This window comes from Dendropsophus ebraccatus, chromosome 10, assembly GCF_027789765.1.
Source record: "Dendropsophus ebraccatus isolate aDenEbr1 chromosome 10, aDenEbr1.pat, whole genome shotgun sequence".
Classification (NCBI taxonomy): Eukaryota; Metazoa; Chordata; class Amphibia; order Anura; family Hylidae; genus Dendropsophus; species Dendropsophus ebraccatus.
In genome coordinates, this window is record NC_091463.1 from 50,015,993 (window position 1) to 50,032,161 (window position 16,169).

General features: G+C 39.8%; 1 protein-coding gene across 1 annotated transcript in view; it reads left to right on the plus strand.

The window, feature by feature from the left end:
• The window catches only part of CUL4B (cullin 4B), a 31,417-nt gene extending 15,928 nt beyond the window's left edge, over positions 1-15,489 (plus strand). Inside the window, exons 5-21 of the mRNA XM_069986664.1 lie at positions 213-282; positions 979-1,052; positions 1,583-1,745; positions 2,056-2,145; positions 2,253-2,335; positions 2,890-2,957; positions 3,750-3,868; positions 3,950-4,142; positions 5,160-5,264; positions 7,025-7,135; positions 7,674-7,759; positions 7,841-7,948; positions 9,325-9,438; positions 13,277-13,382; positions 13,477-13,649; positions 14,210-14,362; positions 15,251-15,489. Of these exons, the coding sequence (XP_069842765.1) occupies positions 213-282; positions 979-1,052; positions 1,583-1,745; positions 2,056-2,145; positions 2,253-2,335; positions 2,890-2,957; positions 3,750-3,868; positions 3,950-4,142; positions 5,160-5,264; positions 7,025-7,135; positions 7,674-7,759; positions 7,841-7,948; positions 9,325-9,438; positions 13,277-13,382; positions 13,477-13,649; positions 14,210-14,362; positions 15,251-15,346 (1,912 nt within the window). The 3' untranslated portion in view covers positions 15,347-15,489. The remainder of the gene's footprint in view (positions 1-212; positions 283-978; positions 1,053-1,582; positions 1,746-2,055; positions 2,146-2,252; positions 2,336-2,889; positions 2,958-3,749; positions 3,869-3,949; positions 4,143-5,159; positions 5,265-7,024; positions 7,136-7,673; positions 7,760-7,840; positions 7,949-9,324; positions 9,439-13,276; positions 13,383-13,476; positions 13,650-14,209; positions 14,363-15,250) is intronic.
• Positions 15,490-16,169: the final 680 nt, after the last annotated feature.

The window sequence follows — 16,169 nt, forward strand, 5'->3', positions numbered from 1 at the left end:
GCTCAATTGATTGTGTCTGTACAGGACCCCATATCTGATCATATAAAAGAACATTAACACTCGCAACATTACAAAAAAACAATAGCTGTAAGCCATGGCTTAAAACCTTCAGGCATAGAACACTGAACATAAACTAACCTGTTTGTCGTATTTAGGTCGTTTTTTTTTTTTTTTTTAATTTTAAGACGTTTTTCCCTTAATAAAAAAATCACAGATTCTTTGGATAGTGTTCTCTTTCTAAAGAAAATAGACAAATGCTGGCAGGATCACTGCAGACAAATGGTAAGCAGTCTTTAGTTTGTCATTGGGTATTAAAGAAACCTTATAGTTTTGTCACTTATTAATACTACAGACATAAATATCAAGGATTAAATACTTTGTTATGTATTGATCTAAATAATTTTCTATAGGGTAGATGGGATGTAGAAAGTGATGTCCTTATGATGACACTGTCAGTGACAGGCAGGATTGTCAATGGCACATTACAGGGAGGAGCTGTTGCCTTTGTGCGTGTAGTGTCTAACCTTCAGGTCTACCTGGAAGTCACAAAATGATGGCTATGTTATATATTTATTTCATCTGCTTATTACTTAAAGTGCTATTTTAGTCACATTTGTCACATTTTATATCTTGTGTGAATAAAGATAATTTCAACTTATTCCTTTCAACTTATTTCATGATTTGTGAAAGGAGATCCTGAGTATTACTCAGCGACTTTCATGTGCCGGTTATGTTGTTTCTTCTACCACATCAGCACTGTTCTGTTCCCCCTTGGCATTGTGATATGATCCCCTCTGCTTGCACAGTGTATATGGGTAATAGTATACAATGATGATCAGGCTCTCCCAGCTGTGGTGGCAGGCCATCCATGGAGACATTGTGTCACTTACAGCATTACAGGAATAGCAAAAACACAATGGTGTATGTTCAGAGATTAGAGAAATGTAAAAATAAACTTTTTTTTTTTTTCCTTTTTAGATCATGATTAGAAGTATTTTCCTCTTTCTGGATCGTACATATGTTCTTCAGAATTCCATGCTGCCTTCTATATGGTAAGTGTTTCATAGAAACAACTGCAGAGAATACCATTCACTGTGTAGTGAAAATCAAGGCTGGATTAATACTAGACAGACAACACACCTAGATATTCTGCTGCCTTACTTTTTGGATTGTTTGTGGGAATCGTATAACTGGGGCTATGTTTACACATTATTCTCTGGACGTATATTTGTTTGGCTGTTATTTTAAAACCAAAATATGTCTGTATTTTGGCAATTACGGCCGTAGTTATAAAATACAGACTTATTTTCACCTTGTGTGGTAACTGACCACAAGTGATTATTGATTGAATTTCTGATAGGTCAAATGCTCCTTGATAACTCTTTATGGAGGATCCTGTAATACATTTGGATATGTGTTTATTATGATTTTTGTACAGGTTGCATTTTATCAAAGCTTGGGACAGAAACCGGAACTTGCAGCACCATCTCATTTGTGGGATACCCAAAAGTTTAACGTAACCTATCTTAAATGAATACGCTGTTTTCATATTTTGAGATTTTATTTTATTTTTTATTCATAGGGACATGGGTCTAGAACTATTTAGAACTCACATAATCAGCGATCAAAAAGTTCAGAACAAGACCATTGATGGCATTCTTCTGTTAATTGAGAGAGAAAGGAATGGAGAAGCCATTGACAGAAGTCTGTTACGAAGTCTTCTGAGCATGCTCTCTGACCTACAAGTAAGTTATATACAAGTCATTCTTTGTCAGATATTATTACTGCATTGTTAGGTAGATTTGACTTGGCTGGGAAATTCTTTTGAACTAATTAAGTAGTAAGCAAAGTTCCATAAACAGCAAAGTATTGTCTATGTTAGAGTATATTCACTCTTGCTCTTATTATCATAATAATAATTATTTATTTGAAAAATATATTTTTTATTTATTTTTATAAATATTTTTTGCCGTTCATTTGTTCTCTGCAGCATCAAATCCGCTGCAATACGGTGTGTGTGTGTGTAAAGCTACCCTATTGTGTTTTCTTTCGTAGATTTACCAAGATTCTTTTGAGCACAGATTCTTAGAAGAAACAAATCGGCTGTATGCTGCTGAAGGCCAAAGGCTCATGCAGGAGAGAGAGGTGAGCTTTTTACTCTGCATTAAAAGAAACTCTGTGCTTAGACTTTGGCAGCAGCTGAAACTTAGGTAAGGTATTTTACCTTATCTGTTTTTTGTCCAATGGCACAGGTCCCAGAATATCTTCATCACGTAAATAAGCGCTTAGAAGAAGAAGCCGATCGGGTTATCACATATTTGGATCAAAGCACACAGTAGGTGTTAGCCTGCATCATATGTGTTTTAGCTGTAAATATGAAACAAATATTTTGTTTATTTGAAGAATCGGTGAAAGGTCATTTAAAGTAATAGGACCTTATGGTCCCTATACACCTTTATCACAAAATGTGTGATCTATGGGGGTCCACCCAGTCTCCTGTTTCAATGAATGGGACTGCAGAAGAGAAGCCAGATACAGTTCATGGCTATCTTCGTTCCATAGGTTTAACTGGAGTAGCAGTGCACCTTCCCAAAACACCGGCCTTTTCAGAGCTGGGGTGGGGTAATCTTTCTTGGTAACAGTTGGGATTCCACTTTTCAGACCGCATTGATCATACATCTATCTCCTATGAAGTGAATAAGGCCATAAGTGATGCTTGTGGTACAACCAATCAGAACAATGTATCTTTCATTTCCAGCGGAATGGGCGGTGTTACGCCACACCCACCAGTGGCTGTCTGCCACTAAACACAATATAGTTACTTTTTTTTTTTTTAGTTATTTTAACGGTTCTAGATAATGTTTAATAATCCTGTTTCCTAATGTACAGGAAACCTTTAATCGCCACAGTAGAGAAGCAGCTTCTTGGTGAACACTTAACTACAACTCTCCAGAAAGGTACAGTCTTTGTTGCCCATCACCTTCCATCTTTGTTACATTTTTTGTTTAGAATTGCTTCCTGTGCTCTTTATGTCATCTGTCCTAAGTGCACAAATATTACATGCATGAATTGTCAGGATTACCTATCCAAACCTTGTTATATTGGGGAGGGAGAGACCGGAAGCTGACCTTTATATGCAGTGGTTATTGATTGCTTTATACAGCTGTCAGGAAGGTAATAGATAAAATATACATCTCTGCTTTCTCTCCTGAGCTAAGCTGTCCTTTCCTGCAAAGAAACTATGCTTCTGCTGCAGACTCTAAGGGCCCTATTACACGGAAAGAATATTGTGAGAAAAATTGTTAAATCATTATAATTTAATCGATAATCTTTCCGTGTGGATGCAGGTAACAATGAAACAACTAACGAAAATTTGTATGTCGTTGATAGCATTATTTGAGCTGGCCGTAAATCATTTCTGGAATGTCCTTTCAGACTATGCACAATTGCAGACTGCCCACTCAAAGAGATTATGCAGGGTTAGCGAAAACACAGCTTTTTTTCCTTGCAGAAATAGCACCACCCCTGTCCTCAGGTTGTGTGTGTGATATTGCAATTCATCTTTCACTTTAATGGAACTGCGCTGTAGAACTACATCTCAACTGATGACAAGAGTGGTGTGATGTCTTGCTGAGAGCAGCCATGTTTTTGTACCGGATTTAGCCAGGGAAGTAGTCTCTGTGGTTAACATATAATGTTCTGTGTTAAATGAAGTTAACAGATTTACACTTTTTTTGTTCCAAACAAAGGTTTGAATCACCTTCTGGATGAAAACAGAATCCAAGATCTCTCCTTACTTTATCAGTTATTCAGCAGAGTCCGAGGGGGAGTGCAGGTCCTTCTGCAGCACTGGATTGAATACATTAAGGTAGGAGTTTGGGTCTGAAATGTCTTATGTATATTGCAAACATGTTTAGGAGCTGAATGGTTAATACTGAATATTCTTCAGGCCTTTGGAAGCACCATAGTGATAAATCCAGAAAAAGATAAAACTATGGTACAAGAATTGCTGGACTTCAAAGACAAAGTTGACCACGTCATTGATGTGTGTTTTATGAAGAATGAGAAGTTTGTCAATGCCATGAAAGAAGCATTTGAAACTTTCATCAACAAGAGACCAAACAAGCCGGCGGAACTTATTGGTACTTAACATATCCTCAGTTTGTTCTGTTGCACAGATTGTTTGTGTGTGTGTGTTTTTTGTTTTTTTTTGTCTGCTGGAAAGTATGTGCCACTACCACAAGAGTTAGGATGAAGTGTATTAACATACAAGATAAATATTAAAGGCAATCTGCAAAGGGTATTGTGTAGCCTTGTCATTTTAGGCTAAAGTTCCTGTATTCTTCAGGACCATATATTAAGTCCACAATTCATAAAATATACATCTGTAGTGTATGCTTGGTCCATATTTTTTTTGCAGTTTCGTAAAAGTGAGAAGTTGCTTGTTAAAATGGCTGCTGGGAGGAGCTACACCTGTGACATCAGAATTATGGATTCGTATTTTGCGGACATTATTTCTGTAATGTATGAACGAGTCTCCCATAGACTTTTGTCTATTATGAGCTATTCACAGATCTGTAAAATTTACAGACGTGTGAATAGCCCATTGAGATTCTTGCATGGAATGTGTGAATGTAGCCTTAGTCCACTTCACTATTATAGAAATCTGTTTACGGGTAGCTTCACACGTACCTGATCCGCAGCAGACTTCACGCTGCAAGCTTGCAGCAAAATCCGCTGCCAGTATGTGACCCGGCCCCTTTAACCCCCCGCAGCCCCCAGCCCGGAGCATACATTACCTGCTCAGTGCCGTAGCTGTGTGTGCGGCTCCCAGCTCCCCTCGTTCCCCATAAGCCAATCAGTTCACGGCAGCACAGTTACTTATCCGCAGGCGAATGGAAATTCCGCTGCGGATATGTAACCCATAGACCTTCACACTACCAGGATCCACTGCAAACTCTCAGCGTGAAATCCGCTGCGGATCCGGTATGTGTGAAGCTACCCTAATTTGTGTTTTGGTGCTATTGAAGCCCAGCACTCTAATAGTATATTGACTGTAGGAATTCTCAGAGGACCTGCACAGATTTTCCCTGTAGTTTATATCTAATTTGAGTTAGGAGCTTGATTTATATAAAATATTTTTATTTTTACCATTTTAGCAAAATATGTGGATTCAAAACTACGAACTGGAAACAAAGAAGCGACAGATGAAGAGCTGGAGAAAATGCTGGATAAGATTATGATCATATTTAGGTTTATTTATGGTACGTAATTAAAGAACTGAGATGAAAATCCTTTAGAAACACATGACTTAAACTAATACAAGACCCAGCTTACAATACAGATGTTAGTGATGGAAGGAATGCAGATTAACATACTGACATGCTTGCTGCTTCTTGAGCTACTGTGCATAGATTTTACATAGTTGTGTTAGGACCCGCTTTGTCCTTAATACATTATAGCTAGGTCACTGCCATTATTCACTTGTAGAGAAAAAGCAACATTGGTGTAAATTGTAAAGTCACATGCTTGGATAACTTTCGTGACATAAGTGCGTACAGGCGAATGTTTCTAAAATGTGTTATTCCTGTGTTCTCCAGTGTTATGGATATGTATATAGCTCAGAAATTCAGCTTCTCTTTGTCTGAATTTTTTTTTTTTTTTTTTTTTCAACAATACAACTGCAGGGTGAAAGAACATTGTAAGGACATGATTTAACCCCTTCAGGACCAGGCTAATTTCCGTTTTTGCATTTTCGTTTTTTCCTCCTTGTGCTTAAAAGGCCATAGCAGTTGCATTTTTACACCTACAGACCCACATGAGCCCTTATTTTTTGCATCACTAATTGTACTTTGCAATGACAGGCTGAATTTTTGCATAAAATATGCTGCGAAATCAGAAAAAAAATTATATGCGCGGTGAAATTGAAAAAAAAACACCACAATTATTTTTCTTTGGGGGTGGGGGGGCTTCGTTTTTACGCCGTGTGTCCTATGGAAAAACTGACATGTATGTTCCTCAAGTCGTTACGATTACAAAGATATGTAACATGTATAACTTTAATTGTATCTGATAGCCTGTAAAAAATTCAAACCATTGTTAACAAATATATGTTCCTTAAAGCGACTCTGTACCCACAATCTGTCCCCCCAAAACCACTTGTACCTTCGGATAGCTGCTTTTAATCCAAGATCTGTCCTGTGGTCCGTTCGGCAGTGATAAAAACAGCTTTTAATCCGGCAGCGCTGTGTCTAACGGCCGGGGCTTACATTTGTACTGTATATGCATTAGGTTGGCACAACCTCTCTGTCCTTCCTTCTCACCCTCCTCATCATTAAGAATACTTCAGGCAGATTGCTACCTATACCCCACCTGTGTGTATATTGAACATGGGCATTTGTTAATACACCTGTGCAAAGCTCAAACAGCAGTAAATGTTCCTGGATCATTCCTAATGATGAGGAGGGTGGGGAGGAGAGACAGAGGTGGTGCCAGCCTAATGCATATACAAATGTAAGCCCCGGCCGTTAGACACAGCACTGCCGGATGTTTTTATGACATAAAACTGCATCCCCTGCCGAACGGACCCCAGGACAGATCTTGGATTAAAAGCAGCTATCCGAAGGTACAAGTGGTTTGGGGGGGACAGATTGTGGGTACGGAGTCGCTTTAAAGTCACTCTATTCCAGGCTTGTAGTGCTTTTATCCTTTGGTCTATGGGGCTGCGTGAGGTGTTATTTTTTTGCTCTATGATGTGTTCTTTCTATCGGTACCTTGATGTGACTTTTTGATCGCTTTTTATTACAATTTTTTACTGGATTTGATGCGACCAAAAATGCGCAATTTTGCACTTTGGGATTATTTTGCGCTTAAGCCATTTACCATACGAGATCAAGAATGCCCCACCCGCGCGAGGACGTACAGTTACGTCCTCGTGCGGAAAAGGGTTAATGCATGGAGTCAATCGATGAGACGTCATTGATGTAATTCTGGGACATGTGACATGTTCTTCTAACTCTTACAGGAAAGGATGTCTTCGAGGCCTTCTACAAAAAAGACCTAGCCAAGAGGCTCTTGGTGGGGAAAAGTGCTTCCGTGGATGCTGAAAAGTCCATGCTTTCCAAGCTTAAGCATGGTAAGAATACAATCTGCTCAGTGTTTTCTTCCACTTTGGTCTGAAGTAAACATGTTTTCCTTCTTCAAGTTTTTTTTTTTTCTTAAGAGATTTGCCAAAACAAATCTAACAAAAATAGAGAACAAATAAACAATTTAAAAACATAAAAGTGAAGTGAGCAGAAGTAATGTCCACAGAGAGTGCCCATCGAACATATAAGTGTGTGTGTGAGATCACTTGTGCATTTTTAAAATTGATGGCATTAACTAGCATGGAATTTTGGACCGATTTAGATAAAATATAAATGCCTTTGGAATATAAAGACCAGGGATGGGGAAACAAACATACACCCCCCCTCACCTTCTGCCTAAGGTTTGAGCAGCTACAATTGCTGGAAGTACATTTGAGACATGGAGGAACAATTGCCCCTTTCAGAGCTGACCCCTCAACTTTAGGGGCAATTTCTTAGGCTGAAACTACTAATGTTGAGTACAACAATTACGCGCCGCAAACTATGATTTATTATTTATTTTGCAATTCTGTGTTTCCCTTTCCCCAGAATGTGGAGCCGCTTTTACTAGCAAACTTGAGGGAATGTTTAAAGACATGGAGTTGTCTAAAGACATAATGGTTCACTTTAAACAGGTACAGTATGTCACCGAACACCTCGCTTTGCCTGTTTATTCATTGATGTACATTCGTTGTTAAGTGTACCTTTTTTTCCAGTATATGCAGAATCAGAATGTACCGGGTAACATTGAGCTAACTGTGAATATCCTAACAATGGGTTACTGGCCTACCTACGTGCCTATGGAAGTTCACCTACCTCCAGAGGTAAATGTGCAGCCCCTCTGCTCCTGCTAATCTGTTTTATTTCTACAAGGATCTAACTAGAAGAAAAAATAAATTAAACCATTGTATTATAAGTGCCAATATTACTGTATAGTGTGTGAGTGTCTATAGTAAGTATTACTTAGCCTGGGCCCCCTTCTTGGAAGGAAAAGTCGGACGAAAGTGTAACTTAATAGCTATAACAGAACTAGCGTTTTGAAGTTTTCCAAGGAAGCCGATATCTGTTAAACAATTCACACATTAAAGTAAGTAAATCAAATACTAGCAAAACTGCCTCCTGAGTGACTGCCCTTTTACTGTCCATTACCCATGAAACAAGCAGGGCTTAGATAGCTTGGCTAGGAGGCAGTCGCCTACTTAAGCGGTCTACTTCAATGTCTAGTGGAAACTGGACAAGGCATTCCCATTCATACAAATACATTTTCTGTATAGCAGGTAGCTGCACTGCTATGGCAATCACCTAGAAAAAAGGGACCGACTGGTGTCAGATTTCTTGTTTTTAGGAAGTAGGATGGCCCACTTAAAGTGACTGTCATCCCCCGACCACCTACTGAGCTGGGCAGCACTGTTGAATGCATATCAGTAAAAGCATTCAGAACATATCTTTGTTGCCTGTATAAGTTTTTATTCTAAAAAAAACAACACATTTGTTCCCTGGGCCGTAGCACAACTATGTCTTCCCCTTGCATAACCAGTGACGCACGCTATGCATACAGCACAGTGAGATGTAGCAGTGCTAAGGTCCATGGAACAATAAGCTCTGCCTTTTTGACATTATTCACAGCCCAAATAAAGGAGTTTTTATGTGAATAAAAAAAAAAACAGGCAGCACATGTATGTTCTGAATGTTTTATTTTCATGGATATCTATGCTACCAGCACTGTAAGAGGTCAGGTGGTGATAAATTCACTTTAAGGGGTTTTCTAGGTAAAATAGATTGAGCTATCCACAGAGTGGCTTATCAGTCAGTGACTGGCAGGAAGCCAACACCTGGCATGTGCACCTGCATTACTCTGAATGGGGTGGGAAGCAGTTTGTCTCCACTTACTGTGTAGTGGTTGTATAACCTGGTTGACCTGGAAATGCAGCTCCGCTTTCATTTAACAAAATGAACAAAATCTTGTAAAAGAGAAAAAAAAACGGTCACCAGTCAAACTAAATGGGCCTGGTATTGGGGTCTGTCCGGATCCATTGGCGTCTGGTGTGCAGCGGACTCGCCTAGGTCCTTTTAAAGTGTCAGGCAGAATCTGTGATGAAGACCACAGATTGAACCTAGCCTAAAGCATCTTTCATGTGAAAGCGTACAGACTAAACACTCTCCCACAATGTAAAAAAAATATATATTTTTTTCATTTTAGATGGTGAAACTACAAGAAATATTCAAGACCTTTTACCTTGGGAAGCACAGTGGTAGAAAGTTACAGTGGCAGTCTACGTTAGGGCAGTGCGTTTTAAAAGCAGAATTTAATGAGGTAAGCTTCCAAGCATTCTGTTGACTGCTGTTTAACCCCTTTAAGACTGAGCCCATTGATGCACGGATGTCCGGGTCAAATTAATGCAATTCCTCCCCGCCTTTTAAGAGGCATAGGGCTTTTATTTTTCTACCTACATGGCTGGTTGAGATGTCATTTTTTTGCGCCATGATCTCTCGTTTTTACTAATTATGCAAAAGAACACTGCAGAGACACCATCACATGTCTCGACGTCAGTGAACTAGCCAGACCTTCCCTCCGGGAAGGAACAACCAAGCCAAAGGCATTCTCCAGTCAAGGAAACCACCTCAGCAAGGTATCCATCCACAGACAGCTGTTTTGGGGTTTTTGCCCCTCATCAGTGTGGAGTAGGTTTCTGGCTAGTGGGAGCAATGACTAGTAAGTGCATGCAAAAGGACGCTGGTTGACCTCAGGGAGATCAACCAAAACACCGCAGAGACACCATCACGTGTCTCAACGTCAGTGTATTCTAGAACATTGCCCCCTGGGAAATCAAATATGCAAAAGAACACTGCTGAGACACCATCACATGTCTCGACATCAGTGAACTAGTAAGACCTTCGTTTTTATTAATGTCATTTTGATCGCTTTTGATTAATTTTTTTTTTTATTTAAAAAAAAAAATCAACAATTCTGGTGTGCTTATGCAGTTCAGTGTGGGAACAATAATATAATATTTTAGATCTGATAATTCTGCTCTGTGTGTGTGTGTGTGTGTGTGTGTGTGTGTGTGTGTGTGTGTATGTGTGTGTAAGGGTGGTCAGAGAGGGCTCCTGGCGTGAGCCCTCTCTGCAGCCCGCAGTCCCCGGTTGCTATGTGCAGCCAGGAACCACAGGTATTAGCCGACACGGACCGATGGCCGCGGCCGGCTAATTAACTATTCAAATGCAGCTGACAGCTGCATTTGAATAGTGTGTGTGCCCCCTGTCCATGGTGTCTAGTGGGGGATTTCCCCCCCCGCGATGCGATCGCAGAGGGGAGATACGTTGTACTGAGCCGGCCGGGACTCGGCGTCGGGATGACTCTGATCCTGGCTCTGCAATCCATGCATGTGGTCTGCAGCAGACCATTATAATAGAGCACCGATCTGATGGATTGGTGCTCTGTTATATACACAGCATTGATCTCAATGGGAGATCAGTGCTGTGTAAATAGAAGTCTCCCAGGGGGCTTCTAATTACTGTATGTGGAAAAAAAGTGGTTTTTATTAATAAATAACCCCCTCCCCTAATAAAAGTGTGAATCAACCCCATTTTATAAATAAATAAACAAACATATTTTGTATCACTCGTGTTTAATTGCCCGAACTATTAAATGATTACATTCCTGATCTCACACGGTAAACGGCGTAAGCGCAAAAACCTGCCAAAGTGCTAAATTGTGCATTTTTGTTTACATTAAATCCAGAAAAAATGTAATAAGTGATCAAAAAGTCGCATATACGCAAACAAGGTACCGAAAGAATAGATCGCAGCGCAAAAAATAACACCTTACACAGCCCCATAGACCAAACAATAAAAGCGCTATAAGGATGGGAATAGAGTGATGTTAAACACATTTAGTTTTTTTTTTTTTTTAAAGGTTTACATTTTTTAAAAGCTTAAAATAATAAGTTATACAAGTAACATATTGTTGTAATCGTACTGACTTGAACATAGATAACATGTCAGTTTTCCCATAGAGCGAACGGCATAAATACGAAACCCCTCGAAATAAAAGGAATTGCACCTTTTTTTTCAAATTTCACTGCGCATACAATTTTTTTTGTTTGTTTTTCAGCATATTTTATAGAAAAATTAAGTCTGTATTTGTAAAGTATAATTGGTGTCGCAAAAAATTAGGACTCATGTGGGTCTGTAGGGGGAAATATGCAAGCGCAGTGGCCTTTTAACCCTTAGACGACCCAGGGCGTATAGTTACGCCATGGAAGTCTGTCCCCAGACGACCTAGGGCGTAACTGTACGCCCTGGGTGTTTCTCCCGCTATGAAGCGTGCTCCGGAGCGGAGCGCGCTTCATAGGAGGTGGGGGCCGGCTGCAGTGAGCAGCCGGGACCTCACCGGTAATGACACGCTGCAGCGATCGCGCTGCCGCGTGTCATTAACTTCTTAAACGCCGCGATCGCGGCGTTTAAGTGTAAGTGACAGGGGGAGTCCCCTGTCACTTACCGATCGGGACCCCCGCAGTGTGACTGCGGGGGTCCCGATCGGTAAAACGGACTGCCAGAGGTCTCTCACCTGCCTCCGTGCGGTCCGATTGGCGATCTGCTACTCTAAGCCTGCACAGGCAGGCTCAATGAGCAGATCGCCGATAACACTGATCAATGCTATGCCTATGGCATAGCATTCATCAGTGTAGAAATCAAAGTAGTGTATGTACAAGTCCCCCAAAGGGACTTCAAAAGTGTAAAAAAGAAACAGTTAAAAACACTAACACACTACCCCAAAACCCCTCCCCCAATAAAAGTTGAAATCACCCCCCTTTCCCATTATATAAATAAAACATATAAAAATAAATAAATAGATAAACATATAATATACCGTAGCGTGCGTAATTGTCCGATCTATTAAAATATAACAAGCGTCATTGCGAACGGTAAACGGCGTACACGAAAAGAGGGAAAAAAGTGCGCGGATTACCGATTTTATGTTACATTATATATATAAAAAAATTTATAAAAAGTGATCAAAACGTCCGATCTTCACAAATATGGTATTAATAAAAACTAGAGATCATGGCGGAAAAAATGACACCCCATACAGCCACGTAGGTGAAAAACTAAAACCGTTATAAACGTCACAATAGGCCCATTTTATTTATAATTAATTGCCAAAAAAAAGGATTTCATTTAAAAAAAATATATAACATTAGAGAATTTGCGTAAACCTGCATATGGTTGTGTTCGGACTGACCTATAGAGTAATGGTATCATGTCGCTTTTACCATATAGTGCATTACGTAGACACAGGAACCCCCCAAACCTTACCATATTGCATTCTTATTTACGATTTCACCAATTTATATCTTCATAAATAATATATTTGGAATTCCATCATACATGTTATGGTAAAATGAATGACGCCATTACAAAGTACAACTATTCCTGTAACAAATAAGCCCTTACATGGCTTGTAGATAGAAAACTGAGAGTGCTAGAGCTCTTAGAAGGGGAGGAGGGGAAAACGGAAACACTAAGATCAAAATTTGCGCGGTCCACTGGGTCATTTTGGGCCTGGTCCTCAAAGGGTTAAACAGGAGGAGGAAAAAAACGAAAGCACAAAACTGAAAACTGGCTCCGTCCTTAAAGGGTTAAACATTTATTTGGGGTGGGTTAATAAGGTTTTTTTTTAAATACTTTTACACTTTTAAAAACAAACACTTTTTTCACTTTAAAACATGCAATCATTATATAGTATACACTGATTTATGCTATGCCATAGCATAGATCAGTGTTATCGGCGATCTGTACATAGAGCCTGTGTAGGCCACCGCTCTCACTGCAGCAGTTATGCACACATCTAACCCTTCACAGTCAGAAATGTATATGTACATTCCTACTGCACGGGGTATGTGCAGTACTAATGTATATATACCAATTGCTGATGTGAAGAGGTTAAAAAAATACTTTGTTATAAGCTAAGGTTTTAGGGTTTTTGTGGTTCCATGAAAATGGATAGTAGTTGAAAAAAAGAGGCATGTTACTTCAGAATTACATCTATTACCACACAGTTCTTTGTGTTGTAAAATGTATCAAGAAGCACTGCTCTAGCAGATTTATGTGTACTTAATACCTTTTTTCTCCCCTTCATTTTCTTTAAGGGTAAGAAAGAATTACAAGTTTCGCTCTTCCAAACGCTGGTTCTGCTCATGTTTAATGAGGGCGAGGAGTTTAGCTTTGAAGACATAAGGCAGGCCACTGGTATAGGTGAGTGGCGAATGCATGCTAATTCCTGATTGCAGAAATATTGGGCTGTAGAAGTTTTAACATGTATTTTTTTTCCTTTTCTCTCATCTGTCAGAGGATAGTGAATTAAGGAGAACCCTCCAATCATTGGCCTGTGGCCGAGCCAGAGTTCTTACCAAGAATCCCAGGAGTAAAGACGTAGATGATGGGGACAAGTTCACATTTAATGATGACTTTAAGCATCAGCTCTTCAGGATAAGGATTAATCAGATTCAGATGAAAGAAACGGTACTTTGCTGTTCACTATCTTTCCTATAAGGCTGAGGGAAAGCAGAAGGTTGGAAGATTTCTTCTCCTATCTGTTCTTATTTACAGAACATGGGAATGGATGTGCTAGGACATGGTCAAAAAGAAACTTTCGGACTGGTGTTAAAAAGTCTCTTGTATTAGAAGCTCTCTCCTCCTTCTCCCTGTTGAGTGCTGGGTGTTTGCTGCCAATAGGTTTATAGCTATAGCAAAGGAGAAAAGAAAAAAACAGAGCAACATGCTGGAGAAATACATAAGACTCCTCAAAATTAGTCTGATGCAGTCTTAAAAATGTGTGTGTGTCTGTATAGACCCAGAAAATCCTGTCCAGAACATAGTAATGTTCCCTGGGGGAATCACTCCAGCACCTGATAGAAGCTAGTTATATTGCAAAGTATAATAGCTGCATGCACTTGTGTGTAGACAACATACACACAAGATATTTTACAAGATACATATATATGTGTTGTAACTTGTAATATCTCATTTCCAGTAGATGGAGTCTAATTTGCTAAGACTTTTTTTTTATTTCATCATAAAAGGTGGAGGAACAAGCCAGCACTACAGAGCGAGTCTTTCAGGACCGGCAGTACCAAATCGATGCAGCCATTGTTAGAATCATGAAGATGAGGAAAACACTTAGCCACAATCTCTTGGTGTCAGAGGTGTACAACCAGCTTAAATTCCCAGTGAAGGTAAGTTTACACACTGTCCACATGTCAGTTCTGTGACAATCCAACTGTAATAGATTTTGTTGGAGGCTTCTCTTTTTCTGATCTGACAGCTGTGTCCCCCTCCCCAATGCTTCTCACTATGGAGCTCCAGTGCTACATAAATGCTGCAACTCCTTCACGGTTCTTTCCTGCACAATTATTTGCTGTGCAAGAAACGGCAGCCGTGCTATCCACTTTAATAGAACTATATGATGGTTAGTAGAGATGAGCGAACCGGGTTCGGGTTCGAGTCCATCCGAACCCGATCTTTTGGCATTTGATTAGCAGTGGCTGCTGAACTTTGATAAAGCTCTAAGGTTGTCTGGAAAACAGCCTATGACTATATCCATGTTTTCCACATAGCCTTAGGTCTTTATCCAAGTTCAGCAGCCACCGCTAATCAAATTCCAAACGTTCGGGTTCGTATGGACCCGAACCCGGTTCACTCATCTCCAATGGTTAGCTGTAATGCATGTAGGCAATACTGTGTGTATGAAAATCAGAATATGCTTCAGTGTCTGTTATTGGGATTGGTGATGGCCCCAGAGGTCATAGTATTTCCTAGCAATTTACCATAATATTTAGATGGGAGTAACCCATTATAGGGGTTATCCAGTGCTACAAAAACATGGCCACTTTTCTTTCAGATGCAACACTACTCTTGTCTCCAGTTACGGTGCAGTTTGCAATTAAGCTCCATTTACTTCAATGGAAAAGAGTTAAGAACCCCATTCAAAGTGGGGACAAGTGGGGCTGTCTCTGGAAGAAAGCGGCCATGTTTTTGTAGCACTGCATAACCCCTTTAAGGTGTATGGGAACTTTATGGGAACTAGTAGTCCTAACTCATTTCTTTTTGTTTTTTCTCTATAGCCTGCGGATCTCAAGAAAAGAATAGAATCCTTAATAGACAGGGACTACATGGAAAGAGACAAAGAGAACCCCAACCAGTACAATTATGTTGCATAATAAGATATATGGCAGCCTTTGCCTTAATAGGCACCTAGTGGATAATAAAATAGCTTGATCCTATTAAATTAACTTGTTACACCGTTGATAACCGAATTCTGCATAAAGAAGAAGGAAACGTGAGCAGATCTTTTTTTTTTTTTTTTTTTCCCCCAGCAATTTGAAGAACCTCCTTTTAAAGATTACACTCAATACAAATGCTGTTGAACTCTTTTGCATGTTCTTTAGAATGATGTGCCCTGGGTATTCCCCAGGTTGTAATCTGCTGGACGCGCTGAAGATTACATGGCCATATGACATCGTTTTTCATCTCCTGATAAAGCTAAATGAAGAAACAAACGTGGTATCATCTGATCATTGAATCTGCATGCAAACAAGCCGGCAAAAGATGTGTGCAAAAAAAGGCTTGCTGAAGCCCCAGTGACTGAAGTCATTCACTAAAGGCTGACCTGGAGAGCTGACTTTTTTTTTTTTTTACCACTTTTAAAACAAGAGCCTAAGCCTGTTCCTATAATGTCATCTTTTCATGTGAGCCCAAGTGCAAGCTCATATTGTAAACTCTCCTACGTGTGTGTACCAAGCTAAGATGTATTGGAAGAATAATCGTACATTTTCTCTGTTTCCATTCAGCTGAACACATTGTGATCTAGGTGATTTGTACGGTGGAGGCTTGCTTTTGTTTTTCTGAGTGATGAGTATGGCTTTAGCCCACAAGTTTAGCTGGAACTTACCAAATCACACACTGAATTCCTGCCTGGGCAGGTTTTGATGGAAAAGTAAATCTGCAACGGAGTGGCTAGTGCTCAGTCACCGCTTTTATATA